At 46.2% G+C, this 14,539-nt stretch overlaps 1 protein-coding gene across 13 annotated transcripts in view; it reads left to right on the forward strand.

Annotated features, from left to right (window-relative positions):
- FOXP1 (forkhead box P1) overlaps nt 1–14,539 on the forward strand; it is a 601,805-nt gene that overhangs the window by 555,690 nt on the left and 31,576 nt on the right. For all 13 annotated transcript variants that reach the window (XM_032648540.1, XM_032648545.1, XM_032648541.1 and 10 more), the window contains 2 exons: nt 184–271; nt 13,000–13,083. In XM_032648540.1, coding sequence (XP_032504431.1) covers nt 184–271; nt 13,000–13,083 — 172 coding nt within the window. The remainder of the gene's footprint in view (nt 1–183; nt 272–12,999; nt 13,084–14,539) is intronic.

The raw sequence follows: 14,539 nt of genomic DNA on the forward strand, positions 1-14,539 counted from the left end.
GTTCTCAATTATCCGTAATAACAGTTTTCAGTGGTGGGAACAGAAAAGGGCAGGCCACCCGCAGGACTGTGATCCACTGTGAACCTAGACCCACTGCCTAGCTGATGCGTGAACATCCTGGTAACTTAATTTTTCCTTTTTGTTTCTCCATTTCACTTAATGATTTTCTATGTATTGTTGCAGACATCTCAACAGTGAGCATGCGCTGGACGATAGAAGTACAGCCCAATGTAGAGTACAAATGCAGGTTGTACAGCAGTTAGAGCTACAGGTAAAACCACGTTTATTTTTGATATTCCCTCAGTATTCCTCCACTTCCAAATTTCTGTAGTGTTCTGTAATGAGTTCCTGTGCACTCATTATTGAATGGAAGGTTCAAAACCTGTTGTTGTCCTTTCTTTTACCTTTATTTTATTTTATTGTATTTTATTTACTTTTCTCTTTGGGGAGGTTCAGCTCCAGTTCATTCTTGGGCACTGCCGCTCAGACATTTCAAAGTTCTGTGCATCCCTGTATATGCCGCCAACCCTCAGCCTCTGCTTTTTAGCTCTTCCGTCTCTCTCTCTCGCTTTACCTCCCTTCTCTCTTCTCCCTTTAACTTTTCTGGTTATCTGTTGTTGGTCTAAGCCCTCTCCGTTGCTAATATTATTAACCCGAAGTTAGGAAAACAAGCTGGGGAGAGAGATGGGGCCTGAATGAATGGAGAGAGAGAGCGCGAGCGAGCACGTGAGTGTGTGGGCAAGACTGAGCGAGCCAGCACACATGCAAGGCTGTTCTCCAGAGTTAAAATAGAAACTGTGTGTGGATTTATGCCTCATTTTTCATTGTCCCCTTTTTCTCTCCATCACTGAGAACAATTGAGAGTTCACTGCACAAATTTTAAATATGTACACTTACACCCACACGTACATATAAACACATGTTAGGTATATATATCACGTGGATATCAGATATATATAGATATGTGTGTGTATGTGTGTGTGTGTGTGTGTGTGTGTGTGTAGGTGGGGGGAGAGAGAGAGAGAGAATCTTGTATTTGGAAATTCACTGGGCCATGAGGAATGTACTTTATGACTACAGAAAATTAACTTCAGCAAATGTTCCTGTGGATCACATTTGGGTGAGGGGCACTTTAAGTGTGGGTTCTACTTCCTGATGTAACTTGTTGATGAACCCCACCATATTTTAACAGTAATTCCCTCCTTGGTATAATTAATAGAAAATTTGTTTCTAAAAGTAAAAATTGGGTCAGAAATGGAGATTATTAAAACGTACAATTGCAAAAGGCTGACCCTACAAACCCCATTTACGCAGCCGAGTTCCAGAATGCTTTTGAGTGCTTGATGACTCACTGTGGCTTCTTCCTCTGGCTGGTTCAGTGTAGGCAGGAGGTTAGCCGACTCGGGGAAATTAAAACAATGTTGTACATTATATTGTTACCAGCCATCGAAAAGCCTATTTTGTATGCAAGACAGCAACGCCGAGATATATGGAGAGCCCTAGGCTAAGTACAGAAGATAATTACATTTGGAATTTTACTGAGTTAAGTCATTTACAGCTTCAAATAGTTGCAGAGGAAAATCAGCCAACACACACTTAAACTTTTTGTTTTGACTTTCAGGATAGAAAGGATTTTTTTTTTAATTAGTTATCATCTTATATGACAAATCACATTTTATTTTTAGTCAGAATGTCTCAAAAGTTATTTTCTTTAAGTAGTTAATATTTTTCCATTCAGACTACAGTTATGAACTTATTAGGACAGTGGGATATTTATACAGGCAAAGGGCGCATCGTAAAATCCCCAAATTCTTACGTAAGCCTTTGGAAACATGTTTAAATTTAGCACGTTTGTTGGGAAGGAAAGAAGGAGTATCTTTATCTCACCCCCAGAGTTCACTGGTGGTTGAAGCATAGGAAGCCCTTAAAGCATTGGGTTGAACAAGACAAACTCCACGGCTGTGGCTACCTGAATTTACATGTCTCAGTGGTGGTGTTTATAAGGTGATCCAAGTTCCTGCATTTATGTATCTAATTGATAAAATTAAATTTTTAATGATCAGCTAGAATAAACTGTTTACCAGAGGTAAAGGTTCACCTAGGTTGGCGTTCCAGACTGCAAATCTGAGTGCGGGGCCACCGTTAACTACTCAGGAACTGACTATCTATTTTATTCACTATTCCTCACCCTCCACAGGAAGCGGGTGGGAGAAGGAAAGGGAGTTAGATGATCAGTAAGTCAGGTGGTTATCTTCTGGCAGCTTTAATGTTGAGTTTTGGCGCATGTGGCCTGGGAGTGGTACAGACCGATATGATGACTCTTGGATTATTTGTGGATTTCATGTAGTCATAGATTTCCCTTCATCCTCCAGTCCTACATCAAACCCAAGGCAGGCTTTTCAACTTTTGATTGGAATCAAAGACGACCACCTGGCCAGAGGTTACTATGTGGTAGTTAACCGGTGATGTTCCTTATAACGTTTTTGCCAGCGAGTTTGCTTTAATGGAGGAAGGCGGGGCTCATTCTGAAGAGTTCGGTGTCTTCCAAGCTTGAGAGCGTTGCTGCAACGAGGACACAGTGCGTGTCGAGAGCAGGGCTTGGAAAACTACAGACCCTGGGCCGAATCCCACGAGCTGAGAAAGGTTTTTACGCTCTGAATAGTTGGGGTAGGGGAGGTAAGAATCAAAGGAAGAATAAATTCTATGAAGCTCGAGGCTCAGCGTCCACGGGTAAGGTTGTATTGGAACACGGCCATGCCTGTTGATTTACGCATTATCCGTGACTGCTTATGCTCTACAACAGAAAAGTCGAGTAATTCCAACAGCGTCTCTGTGGTCTGCAAAGCTGAAAATACTTACTATCTGGCTGGCCCTTGCCGAAGAAGTTTCCCGAGCAATTCCTGATCTAGAGGAGCAGAAGAAAACAATTTGCATCACGTTATTAGCAACTTGTTCCCTTAGGTTCCTGGCTCCCTAAAGGTCGGCCCGCCCCTTCGTACTTCATCCTTCTTTGCCTCGGTCTAGAAAACCAGTCTAGTCACCATATTGGTCCGTTTCCCCCAAGGGCAGCTTCACCTGCAGTTATTATACTTGCCGATGTTGGGGGTCGTGGAGAGCTGGCTGAGGGATATTCATTCATCCATCCATTTGTCTACTTACGCATTTAGCAAACGTTACCCGGAGCCTGTAACGTGGCAAGAGCCTTGTAGGAGCCACTAAGGAGTATGAGATGAGTGAAATGGATCAGGCTGCCCTCCTGGTTCTTATACTCTAGAGGAAAAAAAAATAGACTCTAAATAAATAGCTCTCCAGTGGCACTGTTCATTCATTGGGTAGTGTTCGCTGACACTAATGCGTTCTTGGAAACATGAGAAGCGTGCTCCAGAGAGACTTTCAGTGCCAGATAAGGGCCAAACCCAAACAGATTTTACCCATTAGATATTTAGTCAGATGAGATGCACAAGAAGATATCAGCAGTTTTCTGTGCCCGATGCCCTTATCAAGGATTAGATGGAGACTCTTTGGGTGGCAGACATGGTCTGTTTGGGAGAGTTTGGGGCAAAGTACAGTTATACTCACAGCCAGACCCATTTGAGGCTTCCTGTTTCTCTGATGTGTGTATTTCCATTTGCCATTTTATGCACCCATGTCTGGAAGTGTACCTTTTAATTGACTTAACTCATCATCCTTGTGCCCAGAGAACCCGAGGTATTGGGGAAGCCAGGTCCGTGCAGCAGCTAGGCTACGTGGAAAGGGTGTTCTTGTGTCTCCGCAGCCTTTCTGTCTCGTTTCCCGTTGGCATCACCCACCGTCACCTCTCGGTTCTCCCAACAGCAGACCGACATACGGGGCATGCCTTGTATATGACTGAGCCAAGGGCTACTTCTGCTTCCCTTGAAGAAGGCGTTTCCCGGTCCAGGAAATACCTGAACCTCCAAGTGTCTCAGAGTCTGTTACACAATTACCATCGATTAACTCGAATGTGAAAACCGTGTGTGCCACTTCGCACTACAGGAAAGAGCAGTCGAGGCCTAAGCGTATTCCCAAAGGGTGATCGCTGGTAGGGGAGGATGAGACCACCACCACCCAGACTCCCTCTGCAGAGCAGTCCTGAGGCCTCTGGTGTTCACGTCTGGGAGAGAGGTCACACGTGCGCCCCCACTGTAAAAGCAAACCCAGTAAGCTCAAATTGGCTCTTACAGTAGAGATCAACAGAGGCTCATTATGTCTACCCTGGAGAATCATTGTGAAGGGATTCCACTGGAGAGTTCGGGAGGACAGAGTCAGTCCCAGACGTGACCAAAGCCGGGGAGAACCGCTGGAGTGCTGTCCCGTGTCTCTTGCCAGCCCCCAGATCTAAACCCCAGACGCCTCAACTCTGACCCCAAACAGGAGGCCCTTGCGTTTCTTACCGACAGTCAAACCTCCCTAAAGAATTTTATGCAATTTTTTAAAAAATCAGCATTGTTCCCCTTGGAGGATAGTGTGGTTGGCCATGTTTCCCTTTATGGTGCTCTGTGTACAACACTGCACTCGAACCAAAAGGAAGGAAAAGCCTTTAAGATTCTCATGGCAGAGTTCAAGCGACCAGGCAGAAATCAAGATGATGGGTTATGGAGTCTGGCTTAGACCTATCCAAGCAGCACTGGGAGTGAGATGCATCTGTCTTCTTTTTGTTTTTGTTGGAAGGTATCAAAATATATGATGCACGTTTTCTTAGCAGTGGACTCCTTATGTAGAGCTTGTTGACAGAGAAAGGTTGGTTAATTCAGTTCTCATGTTCCACCCTGTTACTGGTCTCACTGAGAGAGAAGGCCGGGGAGTGGGGGGGTGACGGTGGTCAAAAAGACATCTTAGCGGGCATTTGAAGCCCTTTGGAATGTTTCTAACTGCATTTCATTATTACAGAGGCGGTTGTAATTTTTTGACATTTGTCAATGGACGGGATGGGGATTAACCCCAACTCTTACCAGCAAGCCGAGAAGTGACGTGAGATTCTACACTGTGCACGTAGGCACCTAACATGAAGACAGACGGACACCATAGAAATCATTGGGGTCGAGGGCAGGGAATGTCCTTTTTGAGGTCAGGGCATGTATTCTAAGATTCCACTGTTGTTCGATGTTCTCTGTTGACAAGAGTCACCTTCTGGATGATAGGCAGTCACGGAAATGAGTTAGAAGTGGAGGGGAAATCCCCGCCGTCGGTGTGCACGCTCTCACGTGGGTCATGAGTATAAGGCTCCCTCCCCACAGGACGGAGGGGCAGAGACACAGGGAGTGGGGACGTATTGAGAGTCAGGGTCGCCCCCGCCATCCCCCCAGTGCCATGGCCAGCCTTGTAAGGAAGCACCTGAAGCTTCCGTGAGAGTTGAGCACCTGCTGTCCCCCAGACTTTAACCCATATTCATCCAGTTACGTGGGTTCACTCCCAACGGGAGATGCTCAGCCATCGAGCTGGGGATAAGGTATGTCGGTGGCTGGGTCAGAATTCCATTTTGGAAAAAGGGAAAAGCATCCAGTCTAACAGACAACAAGCGAAAACAGTCTTCTGATGGACTTGCCTGTCTTGGAAAGCTGAGACGTTCGTGGTATAGATACAGTTCTCTGGCCGTGTTTATTCTTTTTAATCTGTGGCGTGACCGTGTGACCTTGCTCAGTCCTTAGCTCAGCCTCTCTGGTGTATGAGGATGGACTTTGAAGGAAAGAAGAGAGGAGCCTGGGGGGTTCGGCCTGCGTATCATGTCCAGGGCGCAGCATGTGTCGGGGGACACGCCTCAGGACAGCCTCCCCACAACCCCTCAGCCTCGAGACCCTTTAAAGTGAATACTGAAAGCAGCCAAGGGGAAAAGCAGCCACCCAGCCCGTGGGGATGAACTGCCTGGCCCCGGGCAGGGAGTGCGGTTGGAGGGGTGCAGACCTTCTATGCGTGAGTCATTTGACTCCATTCAGTCTCTGTTCATCAAGCCCCTAGTGTGTTCCAGGCCCTGGATATAGATAAGTAAGGCAGCTTCTTCCTTCCTGTAATGTGGAGGTGTCAGGGAAAAGAGCTCCTGGCAAGGACATTCCAGGCCAAGGGAGCCTCTTGAGAATATGCCTAGGTTGTAGCGGAGGGAGAAGGAAAGTGGAAGACAATTGTGTTCTTTTTAAAATTCATCTCTCTGTTCAACAGGATGGGATGGTGACCAGCCATCGCAGTTTGCTTACCTGGGACTCAGGGATTCCTGGGACTTGGGGTTTTCAGTTTCCGAACCAGGAGAGTCCTGGGCAAACTGGGATGAGTTGGTTACCCTCACAATCCACTGGGATCCGTCGGCTGTAGAAGAGACCTGTGGATTGCCCATATTCTGCTTGTAACTGTTTCGTAAAGGAGCTCGGAAACCATTTGAAAGGATATTTATCGAGCTCCCACTGCATTGCCAAGGCACTGTCCTAGTGCGTTCACCCTTAGTTTCACTGAATCCTCACGACCCCTCTGCGAGTAGATCCTACCCTATTTCCTCCATCCCGAGAGTCATGTTTCAAAGGGCGAATCTCACCTCTGGAAATCAGTGTGTGTCTCATACATGTTTAAAATGAGCATGTTTAATGTAGTATTATTTCCTCTTGCTCTCTGAGAAGGTGTTACGAAACGGATGGTGATCTTAACAATGACGGTCCTCTGAGAGTCAGAGAAGTAACTGGTGCCCTCCCAGCTTCCAAAAGAGGAAACTGAGGTACAGACGATCTGACTCACTTGTCCAAAGCTGATGGCAGATGATGGGCCGGCCCTGGGATTGTAGCCCAGCCTTTGTAACCCATCTTCCTTCGCTTGCCCAGTGCTGCTCTATGGCTTTTTACACAGGGGTCGTCATGGCCCTGTTAGGGAGGGGCACATTTTCCTCTCCCCGTCTGGGCTCTTCTGGCTGGCCTCAGAGTTCAGTTGACACGAAGACAGAGTAACAGGAGAAAATCAAACAAAAGTGTAGCAGCGTGTATACACGGGAGTGACCCAGGGAAAAACGGAGTCACTTATCAAAATGGCCAGAACCCTCACCGTAAATACCGTCTTCAGCTGAAGACAGAAGAGGGTGTTGGGGGTAGGGGTTTGGGCCTTCAGAGGGGAGGAAGGCGCCTCACAGGGCAATGGAAAAGTAAATGTTTGGTAAATAAATGTTTGTGGGACCACGCGGAGACAGTGGGACACAGAGTGGACTCTGATCTCTGGGCCCTGCCGAGTTTCCCACCCCCTACCTCCTAGCCCATATTCTTTGCAGATCCTGCTGGTGATGGCTCTGTTTCCGACAGGCCCTCTGAATTCTTCTAGGCAGTTGCGGGGAAGGTCAAAGTGTCTGAGTCTCTTGGGCCTTGAGTCTTTTCGGCTCGAAATAATCCGCATGCCAGAGAGACATTTTGGGGTGGCCAGTTTTTGCTCTGCTATACCCCATGAGGTTCTCTGCACACACCCAGGCCTTACAGACTGAGGGTTTTTGAAACTTGGCTGGTGAGGCCACGCTGTCCTCTGCCTCGAGGAGCTTTCGCCCCAGCAGTCCGTGGCAGCGGGGCCAGGGCTGGAGCTCAGCGGCACTGGGCTCAATCCGAAGTTTTCCAAATCCATCTACCCCAGGTACTGTATAAGCTCTAAGAAAATGTCAGCGGAAAGAAAAGTGCACAAGTTGCAAATAGCAGAGGGAGAGACAGTAAGCCTAACGCAAATCAGTGACTCTGGGGACTTCACCTGTGATGCCTCTACCATCAGCGGGGCTGTTTGTAATCACCTCAACTTCCTGGACTTTCGCGAGTATATTATCTGTCATGGGTCCCCCTTTGGACCTTTCTAACCCCATTCAAAGCAGTTCTCAGGACACTTCCTCACAGCGGTGGCCTCCTAGAGCCTCGTGACTCTCTCTGAATAAGCTCAGAGGTGCTGGGGAAAGAGAAGTCCTAATAGCATCGTAGCTTCATGTTGCCACTGCTCCGTGCCAGGGGCCGAGAGCCGCAGGGTCTCTGCGTGTCTCACTTCCACATCCCCCCTTGGAAGACCAAGACGCTGCTTTTTCATAGTCTAAAATCCTGCTTTACTCCAGGAGCATTAGAATTCCTAGACTATGACAGAGTATCAGTGTGCGTCTGCTTGAACTGTCAAGAGAGTCTTTAATAATAACATGTGAGGAATGTTAAGATGGTGACAGAATACAGTAAAAGTCGGGAAATTCTTCGATTGGGGTGAAATGAGCCGTAGGTTGCCTACCCCCTGAGAGCTGGAGTTGGCCTTCAAGACCGAGCTGTGAAGGCCTGCGAGTGACCACAGTTAGAGACAGTGGCTGGAAAATACTCAGTTTGGTTAGAAGAGTTTCATTTCTCCTCCTTCCAGTTGCCGCTTTTTTTTTTTTTTTTTTTTTTTTTTTTTTTTTTTTTTGGCTTGTTTTTCTCCTTTGGATCGTACGCCCGTAAGAGACCCCAGGTGACGAGATCCATTCTTCCTCCGTGAGCTCTGTTGGGGCCATCACTGTATGCGAAGCTGCTGAGGAAGTCTAGACCGCCCCCCCGTAAGGCACGCTCAGTCCACTGGAAGAGAGTGGTGTCTTCCCAACGTACCTCGTTAGACTTGGACCCTTGGGGCCTTTCTTAGAAGCACCTATTCCCTCGTCTGTCCCCTGGAGGATTGGGCTCAGCAAGATTAGGTCAGATCCCCGTGAATCTGGGGGTCACCACTGCACTAGTCCGGACTCGGCCGCCTCATAACCTGGGTGACACTGCACATTCCACCCTGCCCCCACTGCCCGCGGTTCTGCCTACGGAGGGCAGCATGGAGGCAGGGAGAGAGGCAGAGAGATCTGGGTTCCCAGGCAGTGTCGCAGGCGATGTCTGGGATCACAGCAGTGTCGGAAGGTCAGACCAAGCATCCTGTCACCGGGATTCTAGCCTTAGCGTTGGCGCCTTCCCAGCTCCACGACCTCGGGTTAAGTTCTCCCCGTGAGCCTCAGTTTCCCCAGCTGTAAAACACGGCACGAGGACCAGAAGACTTGACCTAGCCACAGCCGTCTGGGCTTCTGTGAAATCGAATGAGTGGCCGGGCCCCTTCTTCTCTCCATCCTCAGTAATTCCAGCATTTTTTCCCACATCCCAAATCCTTCGCTTATTTCAAGACTTCTTTTCTCACAAGTGAGAACCGCCGAACTGGGCTTAAAATGAGTAGTCCTCCTGACAGTGTAGAGAATGATTGTGTTCAGTGAACCCCAAACCATGTTCCCTTTTCTCTGCTGAGAGGATGAACGTAATCTCCCTTAGTTTTTATCGCTGAAGGTGGCGCACGGGGCCCCTAGCCTTCGGCAGTTATCAGCAAGTCTGAGGCGAGACCCCCGTTTCGGTCTTGACCAGTGTGGACTGTCTAAAGCCTAACTTGAGGCCATGGGTAATAGAAAAGGGGACGGCCTGTATCAGCCGAGGGGAGAAAAAGCATTTGCTTAGGACGAGGGACAGGTAACAGTGAGAAGCAAGGAAGTAAATCCATGAGAAATGGGCTAATCTTTCCCGCGCTTCTGGTTCCCTTCTTTAAAGCATCAAAATTCTCTCCCCAGTCAGCCCAGCTGCACACTCCATCGAACCCCTGTTATGTTGATCCAGATTCCTAACATACAGTCAGCCAGGAGGAGTCTAGATAGACTTGACTGATTTAACTTTCCTATTAAAAAACAAAAACGAGGAGAGAGAAGGAATTAGGTTTTTTGGAGCATTCTCGAAGCGCTAGGCTCTGTGCTAAGCTTGTTACGTGCAAGAGCTTACTTAATCCTCAGAACGACTCTTGGAAGCTCAGGGATGATTATTCCGTATTTAGAAGGAGAAACAAAATACTTGAAAAGGTTACATAACGTGCTCGGAGTCGCAGAGCCCGGATTCAAATCCATCGAAGTCTGCTTCTTGGGTCCACGTCCTTTTGAGCCCATTTTTGACTCTGCTGTCATTCTGCAGACCGGGGGCACTAGCGTGCTAATGTAAACAAACGCTGCACAAGCAGCTCCCCTCAATGTGTGTCCTGTTGTCATTCCTTTTATGCTAGGTGGTGCTCCTGTACCCACCGGGAAAGCTTTGAGAGGGTAATTCTCTCTTGATGTCACAACATAAAAAGACGGGTAGATTTGTCAGCTGCATTTTTAGTTGACCTTCGGACTGAATTTCCCATCTTCCTTTTCTTTGCTTTGTCATGGGATTCAGTAGAGGGAACGCTGGAATATACTTGCTACTATTAAATGTTTGTATTCCCATATTATAATAATGAAGGGATGCCATGAAAATCGATGGGGATGGTGAGCTCATGGAATGATGGCATAAAAAGTGCTAAAGAATCTGCAGGCTTTTCGAAGCACCAGTGAGTATTGTAAATGCAAGACAGGCACTTGAGACAGAGGAGGTGGTTTCACTGGGTGTGAATTTTTAGCCATTTTGCACTAAAAAAAAAAACCCCAAAGGCGAGTTTGGCGGATTTTTTTCCTTCAATTGTTAAAACAGTTTGTGGTAGAGTTAGAGCTGTTACTGATGATAAACATCCAAAACCCTTCCAAGAATATATAGGACATGCTAGTTTACACTCATAAACAGCAACAAAAACTTGGATTTTTGCCTCTTCCTGTAACCTTGCCCATCTTTCCATAGTAAAGCAGGACTAGGATGGTAGACTTGAGGTTGAGGCAAAATAAGGAACCTGGATAATTCTCAACATGGACGATGAATTCTAAGTAATATTCACATGGGAAAATAAGAAAAGATTTCCTACGGCAGTGAACCACCAGGGTCATGGAGGTGGCTGGGTATACAAATTCTAGGTATGTGTTTGCCACGTGGTATTACCACCTTTGATCACTAAAAGGTCAGCCTGGTAGATATCTGGAAGGAAGAGAGAGGTGATGGTTTCTTTTGGTGCTGGGAATTTGGATTTCTCTCTACTTGGTCTTTGTAATTGCTCCATCAACAGTGTTTACCCCCAAATTAAGTCACGATTAATACTCATCAGACTCTTCAGTAAATATCACCTCCCACCCTTTAATTTGTAACGTTCAGTACAACAGACAGCCTCTTGTTTTTTGTTTGTTTGTTTGTGTGTTTTGGTTTTTGCGGTACACGGGCCTCTCAGTGCTGTGGCCTCTCCTGTTGCGGAGCAGAGGCTCCGGACACACAGGCACAGTGGCCGTGGCTCACGGGCCCAGCCGCTCCGCGGCACGTGGGATCCTCCCAGACCAGGGCACGAACCCGCGTCGCCTGCATCGGCAGGCGGACTCTCAACCACTGTGCCACCAGGGAAGCCCACTTCTTGTTTTTAAAAATAACGACATATATGCCTCCATTCCTTCTGCTCCACAGTAATTTTAAAACAAAACAAGTTTCTTAATCTAAGGATGTTTTAGTTGTAACGTCGAAAAACTTAGGACACTTACATAAAAAAACAAATAACTAGAAAAATGCCGTTGCTAACATTTTAATTGTTCTAACTGAGCCACTTTGGAAAACTAAATTCCTTTAGCATTATGTGTTCAGAGCATCTTTTAGTTTGGCTGTTCAATAACTGACTAAAGAACAGAGGGTGAATAACATAAAGTGGCTCCTAATATGGTATCATTTTCATTTCCTGTTTGTTGAAAGATAAATGCTAACACTAGAAGGCTTTTTTTTTTCTTTCTTTCTTTCTTTCTTTCTTCTTAATTTATTCCTCCCTGAACCACAAGGGAATAAAAAGAAAAAAAAAAAATCAAATGTGATATGGCTCGAGACTGAGTCATCCAGTCAGGATAAGCCGAAAGCTTTTTCTTTCTTGTTTTTGTACCCTTTCCCTTTTCTCTGCCTTGCCCCAATTCCTGAAACATACCCCTCCCTTAAAACACACTTTGCTTTAAAAATGTGAGTCTTGCTTGATTGGGGGGGGGGGGGGGCAGGCAGATAATTTTAGACTTAAAAAATTAATTGTTATTTAAAAGATTTAATGTTAATTATGTGACATTGATGGAATGCGTCTCTCTCCAATTTTAAGGCATTATTTTGGACAAATAGTCTTTAAAAGTACTGAATTAAGATTTTTTTTTTCTATCTCTCCCTCTCTCTCTTCCTCCTCTCCTCCCTCCCTCCCTTCCTCCCCCCCCCCCCCTTTCTTTCTCTGGTATTAATCTCTTCTGCATTTCCCCAAAATTCTACAGCTGTTCTCTTAATATCTGTACCTTTGGGGGATACATTTCCCACTTCTTTTACAGACATAATTGTCATATGTCCCCTATGCTCAACGATCTTGAACTATCAAAAGATACCATTGTGTATGAAAGAGTCCACGGCAAGCATAAAGAAGGCAGCATGTAATAAGTAGTGTGAGTGCCTACTGCATACATCCAATTAGAAACTCATGTGCCTTCAGAAGATAACGTTTGATAGAATGAGGAGACTTGAAGTTTTGGTACGATGAGACTAGCACATAGTAGGTACTCACATACTGAGTCCGTGAAATGAGTAAGCTTTTTCTGCATTCACTCGAAAATGGGGGCTCTCTGCCTGCCTTGCCAAAGTTGCTGGCCAGTACTGTCTTCACCTGTGCCTACCTGTGAAGAAAGATGGAGTTAATTTTGCGTAAGTGTATCTGTGTGCCTAGGAGTCTCTCCACAACCCCAACGGATGAATTTACGAGTTTTTAGCTCCCTAGCTTATTCTCCTTTGGCTTCCTCATGAATCAGGTTGGTTAACAGGCGTGATTCACGGTTTTGTCTCGTAGCTGTCTGTGTTCCATGGGACTCCTTGGTGCCAGCAGGTCTAGGACTTCCCAGTTAAAGGCTCATGCATCTTGTGTGGAGAAATCGCCCACTAACACCTCTAGTAACTCGGAGTCTGGCAGTGGTCGTATAGATTTCAAAACGATCAAGCAGTGATGCACATTTTGTCGTGTGCCAGGGGGCCATAGTGTAATTTGGAATGTGTATCATTTGGGATGTTAAAGGAGTACTGCATCTGCATTCAAAGAAATAACAAAGCGTCTTCTCCCTACCAGCTTGCAAAAGACAAAGAGCGCCTGCAGGCCATGATGACCCACCTGCACGTGAAGTCTACGGAACCCAAAACTGCCCCTCAGCCCGTAAGTACTGAATGACACCCGTGGGGAACCCTACAGTGTTGCTTCTCCGCTTCCCTACCCCAAGGACGGAGGATCGCCTAGTCTGGCAGCTTTGAGTAGTGAAAGACTTAAGCTCCATCTGGTTCTGATGACCTTTTATGAAGAGGGCAGTGTGCTGGGCATTTAGGGAGACAGATATGGGATGATTCAGGCACAGTCGTTAGCCACGAGGCCCCACCATCAGCTCTTCTTTGGGACAGATGATTGATGCTACACCAAGGTACTAAAACATACTACGAGAGCTCACTAGAAGGGAAAAAACAAAACAGAACGGGAAGCAATCTTTCTGATTTCTCAGTGGTGGAAACACAGAGAGAACACAGCCAGACCAGGAAAGCAGAGGAAGAAGGCATGTCAGCGTGGTTTAGCCAAGAGGCAGTGGGTGTGAGAAAAGGAGTGAGGGATAGTCCAGTCCAGTCTAACTGCAAGAAGGGAAAGAAAGAGGAAACACACTGTCGGAATAGTCAGAGGCTATAATTACGGAGAACACCTAACGGTCACTAAAGAGTTTGAAGCGAAAATTACTCCTTCGCAGTGAGGAGACCAAACATGGTACCCTGAGATTACATTTCACTTTTAGCAATCTCTTACTTCTTGCCTTGTCCCCTTTTATTTGACGTTCAAGAGCGTCACCAAGCACAGACGGTTAATATCAAAGTGGAAGGGCGGTAGCTGAACCCCAAATCCTGTCTTAGGCGTCATTACTTGTTGCAGATTGATCGCTTTCACGGTTGTGTTTCTTGTACACGTAACAGTTCCCAGAATCTAGTAGCTTCAACTGATTATTCACAGTGGAGAGAGTGCTTTGCTTCTTGATTTTTAAGATTTGTAAAATGTAAGGGTACACTGCCTTTATTTGATTCTGCTTGGAGTCACTGTGTGAAAATTAATTGAGCGTGTTGACAATCTATAGTTAGTACCAGCAATTTTAATCAATATGCAGTGATGCGGCGTAATGGCAAAGTATTGGTTTATCTGTTTTGACTGATTTTTTCCTATAAATAAAGCAAACATACACCCATACATGTATGATTTATAGTGATAGAAATAAAACGGAGTCAGACTATTAACCCAGCAAATATGGTAGCCTGCCAAGATGCAGTTGGCAGACAAAATTAATGTCTGAAACAGAACACACTACTGAGATATAGGACATAAAATCATTAAACACTTTGCACATCCATTTTTACTAGGGAAGAGCCCTTGGTTTCCATGTATCTTGCAGTAAACGGCTGTAGGACCCAACGTGTAGGCTACCCAAGAGAAAGGGGGGCAGGGGGAGGCCATTCAGTATCGTGGAGTCAGTAGTCAGCTGTGCTCTCGGTGCTATTCCTGTCAACCCCTTCTTTTAAGGAGGGTCCTGGGAATACTATGAACCCAGGTAAGCAAATTGGTAAGATCCTGGCATGACTCCACT

This window comes from Phocoena sinus, chromosome 11 (genome assembly GCF_008692025.1).
Source record: "Phocoena sinus isolate mPhoSin1 chromosome 11, mPhoSin1.pri, whole genome shotgun sequence".
Taxonomy (NCBI): domain Eukaryota; kingdom Metazoa; phylum Chordata; class Mammalia; order Artiodactyla; family Phocoenidae; genus Phocoena; species Phocoena sinus.